The following is a 12,973-nucleotide window of genomic DNA, read 5'->3' on the forward strand; positions in this document are numbered from 1 at the left end:
ACTTATCAATGAAGGTCTATGGGATTTTTTTCTACAAAGCTGAAGGGTAAATCTTTCACATAAGACTTACTAAATTAAATTTGACCTCCTATTTATTTAAATAATTGTATATAAAACTTAAAAAACAAATTCGCAAATAATTATTTTTAGCGTTTTAAATAAGCACTATAAAATATCTTATTTTACAGACTAAGTTGCGCTATGTTACCAGTATTAAGCAAAAAAAAATTGGTCAAAAAATATTTAATATTTTTTGAAATATTGAAGTTGTTTATTAAATGTTACTATATTTTCAATTGCAAAAACGCGGTTGTTGCGAAAGAAATATTCACCTGCTTAAGATCTCATTATTTTTATTTTTATATATATTGTCGATAATTGTATGGATACATTCAAATTTCAATTAAACTCCCCCCTAAAATGGCATTTGAAAATCATACAAATTTGTTTATAATTTGTTTTTTTAATAACGTCGCGGGGATTAAGTATTTTAAAATGCCGTTTCGATAATTGGGTTCCTGGGAATTTTTTACTAATTAAAACAATTTTTTTGTCGTTTTTTCTTCTTCTTTTTTTCCTTGGAGTTATATTACTACGGGCCCTTTTAGGGTTAAATTTTATTAAGAATGTCGAGTCTATGAGATCTAGATTGTAAACCTAAAAATATTAAGATTTAACTAAAATCTCTTAAATAAAATGTGGCTACTTACTGAGTTACGGGGTGTTTTATTTAAAAATTTAAAAATTATTGTTACCAAGTACTTTAAAACTATTTAACGTATCCTTATCATACTTGGCAGAAAGTGTGGCTATTATACACCCTACTAAATTGTGATTAATAAACGTTTCTAGCTAGTGCCAGAGGCGTACGACAGGGGATAGTGAATGATTGACTCCCAAATTCTACGCCACTGAGTGAATTACTATTTTAACGAAATTTTTCGATTCTCCAATACTTTGTATGTAAATAACTTTATTGGTATCGATAAAGTCATCAGTTTGAGAGATATCGGAAGTTTAAAATGAATGAATGAATGAATCAAAATAACTATGCCGTTTCATTTTTAACGTCCAATATCTCGAAAACCAATGACTTAATCGTTACCAGTAAAGAGAATATTATTTACATATAAAGTATTGGAGAATCGAAAAATTTCGCTAAAATAGTAATTCCCTCAGTGGCGTAGAACTTGGAAAGGGTCAACCATTAACTATCCCCTGTCGTACGCCTCCGGTAGTAGCTAGAAACTTTTATTTGTCACAATTTAGTAGACTGTATAGTACCCACACTTTCTGACAAGTATGATAAGGATGCGTCAAATAGTTTGAAAGTACTTGGTAAAAATAATTTTTAATTTTTAAATTAAACACCCTGTAACTCAGTAACCAGCCACATTTTATTTAAGTGATTTTAGACCAATCTTAATATTTTTAGGTCTAGAATCTATAACTTAGAGATTCGACATTCTTAATGAAACTTAACCCTAAAAGGGCCCGTAGTAATATAACTCCAAGAAAAAAAAAGAAGAGGAAAAAAAGACAAAAAAATTTGTTAATTAGTGAAAAATTCCCAGAAACCCAATTATCGAAACGGCATTTCAAAATATTTAATCCCCGCGACGTTATTAAAAAAACAAATTATAAACAAATTTGAATAATTTCAAATGTCATTTTAGGGGGAAGTTTAATTGAAATTTGAATTTATCAATACATTTATCGAAAATATACATAAAAATAAAACTAATAAGATATAATACAGGTGAATATTTCTTTGGCAACAACCGCGTTTTTGCAATTGAAAATAGAGTAACATTTAATAAACAAATTCAATATCTCAAAAAATATTAAATATTTTTGGACTAATTTTTTTTTTATTAATACTGATAATATAGTGCAACTTCTCCTGTAAAATAAGATATTTTATAGTGCTTATTTAAAACGTTAAAAATAATTTTTTGCAAATTTGTTTTTAAAGTTTCATGTGTAATTATTTAAATAAATAGGGGGTCAAATTTAATTTAGTAAGTTAAATGTGAAATATTAACCCTTCAACTTTGCAGAAAATAATCCTATAGACCTTCATTAGTAATTGAATGACCTCAGCAGTTAAAAAAGTAATTTTTTTGCAAAAATGACCCCTTTTTAATTATTTAAAGAATGATCCCCTTGTGTGATTTGGATACTTTCTTGAAAATATCTTTTGTACCCACCTAAACTTTGATATAAAATTTGTTTCAACCTGTACGAATTTACATTTTGTTTTACATGTAGTGAAATTTTATTTTACTAGACTATAGGTCCCCATAACGCTCAAGTAACTGCAAATTTAGCATACTTTCCTCCCCTACTATGCTATGAGGATTTATTGATGGAAAACATGGCTAGTTGTTAAAGCCAATAACTTTTTTATTTTCCAACATAAGCAAATGAATGAAAAAAGAAAATGTTAAGAAAGCCTAATACTATAATTACTTTTTAATTTCAATATTTTATATATCCTAGAATGTTCCACAGGGTGTTCCGAACTAAAAAAAAAACACAGTATGATTATTACACCCGGTATAAAATGACATTTACCTGTCTAGCAACAATAGTATTACAACGATATTCTTAAATAATAAGGCTATAAAATACTAAAAGAATCACTCAAATGGGACCACTGGTTTAGAAAATTCGAGACATCAAACATGTTCCATTTTTAAGGTGTTCGGCTAATTTTGCCGGTGTGTGTGGTTTCTTTCATTTTTCTTATTTATTATTCCTTTTCATCCATATTTTGTCAATTACCGCTGTATTATTTTCTAATGTAATTCTTATAATGTTGGTTATTTGTTTTCAGTCTTTTTTAATAGGTAACTGATTACTATTCTTTTTAGCTCGCCAAGTGGTGCCATCAATTTTAATTCAAACAGTTTGGAATCTGCCTTCGCTAGATTTTCAGTACAGTTGCCAAATCCCCCTAGTTCAACCGAAACCTCATCGACGCCATTACCCAATAAATCACCGATACTAAAACGCACAATATCTCACGATGATGTCGATGCAAGCACCTCAGGAAAGAAACCCAAATTGGAAGAATCAGTTTCGAAAGTTCGGAATTCAACACACACAAAAACTGGTACTCCCAAAGTACAACTGAATTTGTTTCCTTCTGCGCGAAAGAAATTATTTAATATTCAAGATTCGCCTAACAATGTCGAAAGTCCCCCGTTTTGTGGTTTTGAAAAAGAGAAAAACAAAAAATCTAATTTACAGAAAAGGAATTTGTTTCCACAGAAAAGAAACGGTATGTTAACAGACGAACAATCACTGGCTGAAAGGCTAAAAAGAGAACAGGAAAAGTCCGATTTGGAATATGCCAAAAGGCTTCAAGAAGCACTTGACGAGGGACGCTGTATGAGGAGTTCTCGAAGTAGTGGCATCTCAAAAAGACAAAGTACGTTGGATGAGATGATCAAAAGTCCATATAGAATAAAATCAAATACTTCATAATATATATAGTATATTGTTCTACATGTTTATTAAAGAAGTGTATGTTTTTTTATTACAAATGTTGAAATACCATTATTTTAAACTAAAAAAATTATTTTAGGTTGCAATGTATTGCTTGACACATTATTAAAATTGTTTCTTAAATTGCGTATTTTATTGCGCAGGTAGTTAACCATATTCTAAATTCTAAAGAGATCAATATCATATAATTTTTTGTTTTATTAATACTATTAGTACGGGATCCGAATATAGTAGTGCAGTCACTGAAGGTTTTCACCTATTCGTTGAACCTCCATCGATTTTCATGAAAATTGGTGAGTAGTTAGACGATACCTCAAGGAACACAGGACATGATGCCAACTTGCGCTTTTACCCTGGGGGTGGATGCCACCCCTTCTCGGGGGTGGAAATTATTTTATTAAAAATAATACCAAAGTCGATATAGCAACAAATTATAAGCAAAATTTGTTATATAAAGTTATTAATATAAACCAATACTTTTTGAGTTATTAAAGATCAAATATTTATTTTTTCGTAAAAAATGCATGTTTTAAAGCTGTTTTTCACGTATAACTCAAAAACTATAAGCTTTTTCAAAAAAGTTGTTCTCAAAACTGAAGATAATAAAATATTGCTTATGTACATTCCTCACTTAAAGAACTAAACTAATGTTAATTCAAAGTGAGTTATGGGTAATTGAATGTATATTTTTTTCAATGAGTACTTACATCTAAGTATTCAAGCTTAAATAACGAGAAAACGATGCATTTTATAAAATATACCTGCTAAGCACTTGTCAAAGTACTTCGGAATGCCTATAAAATGAGCTCCAGAAGAAGTTAATAGCATCAAAATTATGCAAGTTATGGTGAAAATAAGAGAACCCTTTCGAATTTTTCGAATTAAAATTTATAGTAATTCTTACAAGAATATTTTTATATTGGTATAAGTAATTATTTGAACAGTTTTGACCGGTTTAGAATGCATATTTTTGAAAAAAGGTATGATTTTAAAAAAATCAGAATTTTTAAAATTATCGTAATGTTCATTTTCTTTTGATAATAACTCCAAAAATACTCAATATACGCAAAAAATGATATTAAACCAAATCTTAGTTTTTTCTGTATCAAATATTTTACCTTTTTTACTATTTCTGTAGGGTAAAAAATAACCGAGATAGAAACGTTTAAAGCTTAAATTTTGCTGCGAGAAAAACCAGGTTCATTTAACCTTTTATTTTTAAAAAAGTAAGGAGTTTAAAAGATTAAGTTTAACGTGATTAATAGCCCTTGGAATTAACTTTCAAATGGTTGTTAAGCGAATCTGAGATCTTAAAAATTAACGGAGTTATTTAAAATAAAACAAATGTTTTGGAAAAAATTTTAAAAGATAAATTTTGAAAAATTTTTGGAGCATAAATTTTAAAGCTATCGACTCGTTCGGGAGCTCATTTGATAGATATGTCTAAGTACTTTGACAAATGTTTGATAAGTTTATGTTATAAAGTGCATCATTTTCCCGTTATTTAAGCTTGAATACTTAGGTTTGGGAAATCGCCGAAACAAATATATAGTCCGTCCGCTATAACTTTTCCCATGCGGTACGATTCATTTTCAATCAAATAAAGTCAAAACAGAAAGTGAGTTACTCATAACTCACTTTTAGTTAACATTAAAAAGTTTTTCTAGTAAGTAGTTTATTTCGTTTTTGTTAGTTCAATTTTGGTAATAATAACTTTTTTGTAAAAACTTGTAGTTTTTGAGTTTGTGAAAAATCGGTTAAAACATGCATTTTCTCTCGAAAAATTAAAGTCTTTGATCTTTGATAACTCAAAAAGTTTTGATTTATTTTAATAACTTTATATAACATATTTTGCTTAGAATTTGTCCCTCTATCGAATTATGGAGCTATTTTTAATAAAATAAATTTCACCCCCGAGAAGGGGTAGCATCCACCCCCAGGGTAAAAGTGCAAGTTGGCACCATGTCACCTTTGTTCCTTGAGATATCCTCTAACCACTCACCAATGTTTATGCAAATCGATGGAGGTTCAACGAAATCGGAGGCAATAGCTGCACTATAGGTCGACCTGCACCCATCTGCTTTCCAGATGAAACATTTTTTTTATTAAATTTCATACATAGACAAATTCGACTTGCATGGGTTGCCTATCAAAATCGTGTCATAGCTATCCTTAAGGGGGGCCGTAGGGGTTGAAATCAATATTCCAAGCACTTTTTTTTGAAAGTATGGTAGAATTATTTCATTTTTAAATTAAATAAGCATATTCAGTACAATTAATATTATTCAAGAAAAAATTCAAGGAAAAGTATTGAGAAACAAGCCAACGGTGGCAAATTTTTAAGACACCTCAAAAAACAATGAATTTTGCGGTGGACATCAGAACTCATCATTGGATCATGGTAAACAAAAAATTCAAAAAGATTTTATTAGCTTGTGAGTTTCTTGAGGTAACGCTCTCGAGATTTTTTAGTTTTATCGACTTTTTACTTTTTGATATCTCTCGGACGTCAAAACAACGAATTTTTTTGCAAAAAAGGGTGAAAATCAACATATTTATTATTGTTAAATAAAAAATAAGCATAAAACAAAATTCCAGGTGGGTCGGTCAAGTAGTTTTTGAGGTACAATGTCTACAGCCTTTGAAAAAAGCAGTTTTGAGGAAAACGCGTTTAAAGTATTGTTAACTTTTATATTCAATTTCTTTTTTGTCTGTCAAATCGTAAAATGATGCACACCGGAATATGTTTTTGAATCGCGTAGTAATTTACAAAAGGAATGAGAACAGCTGTTGACCGTTGCTCACTACGCACATGCACGCTGGCGCGAACTTGCTGCAAAGCAAGTCGAAGGTAGGGAGGTAGGAAGACAGTGTTGAATATCTCTACCTTCGACTCGCTTTTCCGCTGGTTCGCGCCAGCGCGCTTGAACGTAGTGAACAACGGTCAACAGTTGTTCTCATTTTCTTTTGTAAATTACTCCGCGATTCAAAAACATATTCCGGTGTGCATTACTTTACAATTTCACAGACAAAAGAGAAATTTAAAATAAAAGTTGACAATACTTTAAACGCGTTTTCCTCAAAACTGCTCTTTTCAAAGGCTATACACATTGTAACTTTAAGGTGTGTTTAAAAATTTGCCACCGTTGGCTTGTTTCTCAATATTTTTCTTTGAATGTTTTCTTGAATAATCTGAATTGTACTGAATATGCTTATTTAATTTAAAAATGAAATAGTTTTACCATACTTTAAAAAATTGTGCTTGAAATATTGATTTCAACCCCTACCTTCAACCCCCCCCCCCCTTAAGGATAGTTATGACACGATTTTGATAGGCAATCCATGCAAGTCGTATTTGTCTATGTATGAAATTTAATAAAAAAATGTTTCATCCGGAAAGCAGATGCAAGTCGACCTATATTCGGATCTTAGACTATATTATGGTTTATAGACCAGGGCGGAACTATGAATAAACGTCTATTTTTGGATGTGAGAGGTGGCATTCGGATTTTTACAGATAAAGTTGAGTGATAACTTCAATAACAATGTTTGACTATGCTGATTCTACCTCTCAAATATGCCTGGAACAGTAATAAAAAAACAATATTTAAAAAATTCGAAAAACGTCGTTTTTTCTACTTTCTTTGCTTATAACTTTAAAATGATTCATTTGGAGCAACGTCGTTCGTAATCCAAAGAAAGGGGGAAACAAGCCTTTTCTTATTCAATGTTTTTCAACCACTTAGGTTTTAGGTTGCACTTACAACCTTCGTAATTAGCTTAGAAAATTTTTATAATGTATGTACTTAAACCGTTCACCAAATTTTATTAAAATTGACTTAATATTTTGCAATCTATTTTTTTTAATTTGTAATTTTATTTAAAAACTTTCAGAAAAAAAAACTAAACCATTTAGAAGTTTGCTAATTTTTTTTTACATATAAAGAGGCACTCTACCTATCGAATGCACTTTATTGAAATCGGATTATTTAGGCGGCCTCATCGATGTTTGAAACTTATAAAAATGTTTTTGGCTTATAAACAAATTGAATATCTCGGTATAGTCGATTCGCTAATCTGAGACAACTGTCTACACTACAATCACAATAAAGATGCACTAGAAATAAACAAGCACGAGGAGCACTCCCAAATCATGATTTGGGAGTGCTCCTCGAACGTTCAACGTGTCTTGGTTTGCTTATTTGCGTAGACAGTTGTGCCTCAGATTAGCGAATCGACTATAACTATAATATTAAATTAAATTTAGAAAACGTCACTGGAAAGGACTCGGTAAGACGCTTCTTTTAAAAGAAAAAAAGTTGAATTGCGAGAAGTAGTTCCTGAGATACAACCGGTCAAAGTCGAGCGGTATTTGCGACGAAGTTATAAACAATAGGTTGGTAATCTTTGAACCGTTACCTTCTTCTTTCGGTCCTTTTTCTCCATACAAATTTTCATATATTCAATCATAAAAACTATCGATATTGCGCGATTATTTGGTATAAAAATAGCAAAAATACCAAAAAAACTAGGTTGAAGAAAGTTGAATTTTAAAGTTCAAAATGGGTACACGTAAAAAATGCAATTTCTCTGCTTCCAATCGAGCAATTTTCTTCATTTTTTTTAAAATCCGCAGTAACTAGAGTAGACCACCCAACTAACGCATGACCAAATACCAAGGATGCTTTAGTTTTGTTATATTAAAATTAATTTATTTATAACAAAATAAAACCACATATTTTTTCCTGTTCTAGAACTTTTTTAGAAGAACTTACCACACGTGTAGCTTTTAACGTTCTAAATACAAATATTCTCATTTGAATGCTGTATAATTATTTAAACAATCTTTGTTTAAAGAAATTAAATTTTTTTAATATTTTTTTTTACCGGACGGCCGACTGAACGGTTTCAGCTGCTCTGATTTCGCTCCAGAACAATATGGCATCTTTGTTTATATTTGGTATACAGCTTTCAAATGAGACTATTTACATTTAGAGCGTTAAAAGGTCTACAAAATAGGAAAAATGCGTAGTTTTATTTTGTTATAAATAAATTATTTTATTTTTAAGAACAATAAAGTATCTTTGGGATTAAATAAGGCGTTATTTAGTTGTCTCTATTGTTTAATCGGATTAAAAACAAAGTCGGAAATTGCTTCTTCTGAGCGCGCTAATAACCGGCAAACTATGGAAAATACAGTGATGAGCGTGCTAATAACCGGCAAAGAACACATGAAAGCTAATGAAATTAGAGGAGGTGGGAGATTTTTGCGATAAAAACCTATAAATTTACATTTTACTTATTGTTTGAGTTTGGCAACTGCCACTGTGACAGTGACGTGACAGTTTTAGTTGACATACTCCTCTGATACGTCTAAAGGTGGGAAACAATAAATAGAATGCAAGTTTATAGGTTTTTACCGCTAAATCTGTTATCTCCACAAGTTTCATTTCTTTTTATCTCACAACTTAATGTTTTCCATCTTTTGCGTTATTTTGCCTGTTATTAGCGCGCTCATCGCTGTATATTAAGTTGTGAGATAAAGAGAAATGAAACTTGTAGAGTTGGGTAATTTAGCGAAAAAAACCTATAAATTTACATTTTATTTATTGTTTCCCACCTTTAGACGTAACGGACGAGTTTGGCAACTGCCATTGTGAGTGAAAATTTTAGATGACATACTCTTCTGATACCTCTAAAGGTGGGAAACAATAAATATAATTAAATTTATAGGTTTTTATCGCTAAATTTCCCAACTCTACTAGTTTAATTTCTTTTTATCTCACAACTTAATGTTTTTCATCTGTTGCGTTATTTTGCCGGTTATTAGCGCACTTGTCACTGTATAACTGATGTTAATTAATTTTTCTTCTTCATCCGAATAGAGACAACTCGAATTGAAACAACTAAATAACGCATTACTTAATCCCAAAGATATTTTAATGTTTTTAAAAACAAATGAATTTATATACAACAAAATTTTGCAACGTATTTTTTCCTCAACGTAGAATGAAGTAAACACTTCTGTTGTATATAGGTATATTATAAATTTATTAAAAAATTTTAAAATTCATCCACAAGGGAGTGGTTGTACAAAACGTTTTCGGTCAAACTGACCATCCTCAGTGTAAACGTCCAGTGTACAAGTAATTGAAACTAGCCACTTGAATAGGTGTAAAACCTCAAAATAACATTATTGCTACATTATGAGCTGTATAGTAATCGACAATAAGTCGATGTCTTAAGATTAAAAATGTATCACATGTGGATGTATGTCATCCTTGCTCGGAATTAGCACAAGGTTGTGATCAGGTGAGAGGTTAACAACCAACTTTAAGAGTTGGTTGTTAACCTCTCACCTGATCACAACCTTGTGCTAATTCCGAGCAAGGATGACATACATCCACATGTGATACATTTTTAATCTTAAGACATCGACTTATTGTCGATTACTATACAGCTCATAATGTAGCAATAATGTTATTTTGAGGTTTTACACCTATTCAAGTGGCTAGTTTCAATTACTTGTACACTGGACGTTTACACTGAGGATGGTCAGTTTGACCGAAAACGTTTTGTACAACCACTCCCTTGTGGATGAATTTTAAAATTTTTTAATAAATTTATAATATACCTATATACAACAGAAGTGTTTACTTCATTCTACGTTGTCTTAACAAAGGTATACAGCCAACTACAGGGTTTACCCTTTTAATGTTGTATTTTTTCCTATGTTGTAGACCTTTTAACGCTCTAAATGCAAATAGTCTCATTTAAAAGCCATATAATTATTTAAACAATCTTTGTTTAATAAAAGTCTTTATTTCATCAAGGAAATAGTAACACAGATGACATAATTGTTCTGAAGCGAAATCAGAGCCGTTGAAACCGTTCAGTCCGCCGTCCGGTAAAACAATTGTTAAAATTTTTTAATTTGTTTAAACAAAATTGGTTGCGTTCGGACGACCACAGCGGCTGACTGTCACCAGAAATCGGCTGAGTGGTTGTATCCAGTGCTGATAGGGAAAGCTTAATAAATCTCTCAGCGGCTGACTTCCAGCGGTGTCGTCTAAACGCTACCGCTTACTCAGCTGTCTAGCCGCTGTGGTCTTCCGAACGCACACATTGTTTAAATACTGTCGGTCAGATAGCCTAGCGGTCTGAGGAGCTCGATCGATAAATCTAGAGAATATGCGGTCAAGGTTCGAGCCCCGGCCGGTGAATAGAAAAATAAAAAGGCTAACGTCGTAGTCTAAAATTCTAAAGAATCTACGGCTTGGTATGGAATAAGCTGGTGTCTGATCGGCCTGTGGGGGAGCGGAACGGCAAGGGATAAGGGCTTGCGGCTCGGCGATACTCCTCCATATAGACCTATCCCTAGGGCGTTGACGCCTAAAATCGGTGTATATATATATATATATATATATATATATATATATATATATATATATATATATTATATTTTAATTTTTTTTATCAATGTTCCGGGCATTTATGAGAGGTAGCATAAGTCAATTATTATTATTGAAGTTATCACCTAACTTTATCTGCAAAAATCCGAATGACACCTCACACATCCACCTCAAAACAGATCCGCACTGGTCTATTTAAAGATGAGTCAATTATAAACAAATGATTATACAGCTATCGGATTCAGACCAGTCAGATTTTTGAAAATAGTATATTGATGTAAACTTAAAAATATGCTTGCGCCCCTCCATATTGGGGGCGCACTATGAAGTCATAAATGATGACTTTTTACAGGATTGTTTGATAAAAATATTTACAATTAACTGGTAATAAAGTCCGACAAATTTTTAAAGGGTACTTCGGTTGTCGGACGCACCAAAATTAACCTCTATATATTTACGAAGATTCCGCCCCCTTCCGAAATAGAAAAGTTGTCCGACTCGACATGGATTACTGAATAAAAAAAGTCTCATGAGGGGGGTAATAATTTTTTTAGTGTGGGCCCAAGGTCTATCAGTCTAGATCTAAATAATTAATTTATAAACGAAAAGTTTGTTTTATCTAGACACAACATATGTTATAAAACAATCATGATTAAACAAAATATTAACTTTTGATGACAAAATATCCTCATCATAATCATATCTACATCTCCAAGTGGAGAAAGTATTACGACGATCTGAACATACACCAGTGAACAATTTTTAATATTATTATGTTTATTAGATATTATGTTTATTTCATTATCTAAAAAAGTTATAATTATATTTTCAGTTATTAAGTTTGTTTTTATGCAGATAAAATTTATATTTTTATGGTAATTTTGCTGAAAATGTAAGATCATTAAGCTTTGTTTATATGTAGGTATATTGAACATTGATGTAGCATAAATGAGCTATACTTCGCTGTGATAAAGCAGCAATTGTTTTATTTTTAAATAAAAAATAACAAGAATTGTTTGTTTGACTGTTTAGGATATACCTACCTAAGACTTTTTTCGTTCGAAAAAAGGGCCCAATATATAGTTTCAAAATGCGCAATTCCATATTAATTTTATGTTGCAAAAGTCAATTTAAAATATCATTGATATATTGTTGAGTTTCGGGATATATCTACCTATTATAGACTTGACGAACGTCTGAACGTTAACGTTCGAAACACCTTGTTTATTTCTGACCCATAAGCTGAATCTTGTTTTATTCGAAAGAATATGATGCTATAATATTACCCACAGTAAAAAATTCACCCAAAGTTTACTAAGGGAATCTACTGGTTATAATCGAAAGAATAAATTATTGGTTTCAAATAGAAATTTTTGATTTGTTAAAAAATTGTTATAAATAAGCAGCTTCTATCGTGGTAAACTTTTTGGTGTAATCTTATAGCATCATATTCTTTTGATTAAAACTTATGACAACGGTATATCATTTTGTTTATGGATTTTTTAAACTGTCATGCCATATAAAATCAAAATGGAACGCATGGACGCATTTGAAACTACTTGGCAAGCTTTCATCATATTTTTTGTTTTTGAAGTTATACTTCTTTAGCGCGTTGGGAGTAAATGTATATTGCGCGAATTCATCAAAAGTCTTGGTCCTGGACGCAACTGAAACGTTAAATGTGCTCTGATTGGGTAATTACAATGACCTGTCAATAATTGTTCAATTATGTCGGTTATGGGTAAACAAATGTTGTGTATATTAGTTTTTTTTGTTGTGAGGAGGACAGAAAAAGCAAGTTTATAATTGTAGTGACCTTTTAAATAGTTTTTAAAAGCAACAGGTACGTAATTGTAAATGTTTCAGTATTGTAATAAAAAATTACATAGGTACTTACTTACCTAGGTATTTGGAAAATACCTACCTAATAGGTAATGCTTTGATTTACAGAATTTGATTACCAACCAAATTTCTACCAATCTTCATCTAATATATTGTTTTTTACTCTATGTTTTGTTGTATTTTAATTCCACAAAAATCAAACTAAT

The 12,973-nt window shown here is 31.0% G+C and overlaps 1 protein-coding gene across 1 annotated transcript in view; it reads left to right on the forward strand.

Annotated features, from left to right (window-relative positions):
* LOC114328866 (E3 ubiquitin-protein ligase rnf168) overlaps positions 1 to 3,636 on the forward strand; it is a 38,210-nt gene extending 34,574 nt beyond the window's left edge. The window contains exon 3 of the mRNA XM_028277834.2: positions 2,877 to 3,636. Within this exon, the coding sequence (XP_028133635.1) occupies positions 2,877 to 3,492 (616 nt within the window). The 3' untranslated portion in view covers positions 3,493 to 3,636. The remainder of the gene's footprint in view (positions 1 to 2,876) is intronic.
* Positions 3,637 to 12,973: the final 9,337 nt, after the last annotated feature.

The sequence above is a fragment of the Diabrotica virgifera genome, chromosome 1 (genome assembly GCF_917563875.1).
Source record: "Diabrotica virgifera virgifera chromosome 1, PGI_DIABVI_V3a".
Lineage (NCBI taxonomy): Eukaryota > Metazoa > Arthropoda > Insecta > Coleoptera > Chrysomelidae > Diabrotica > Diabrotica virgifera.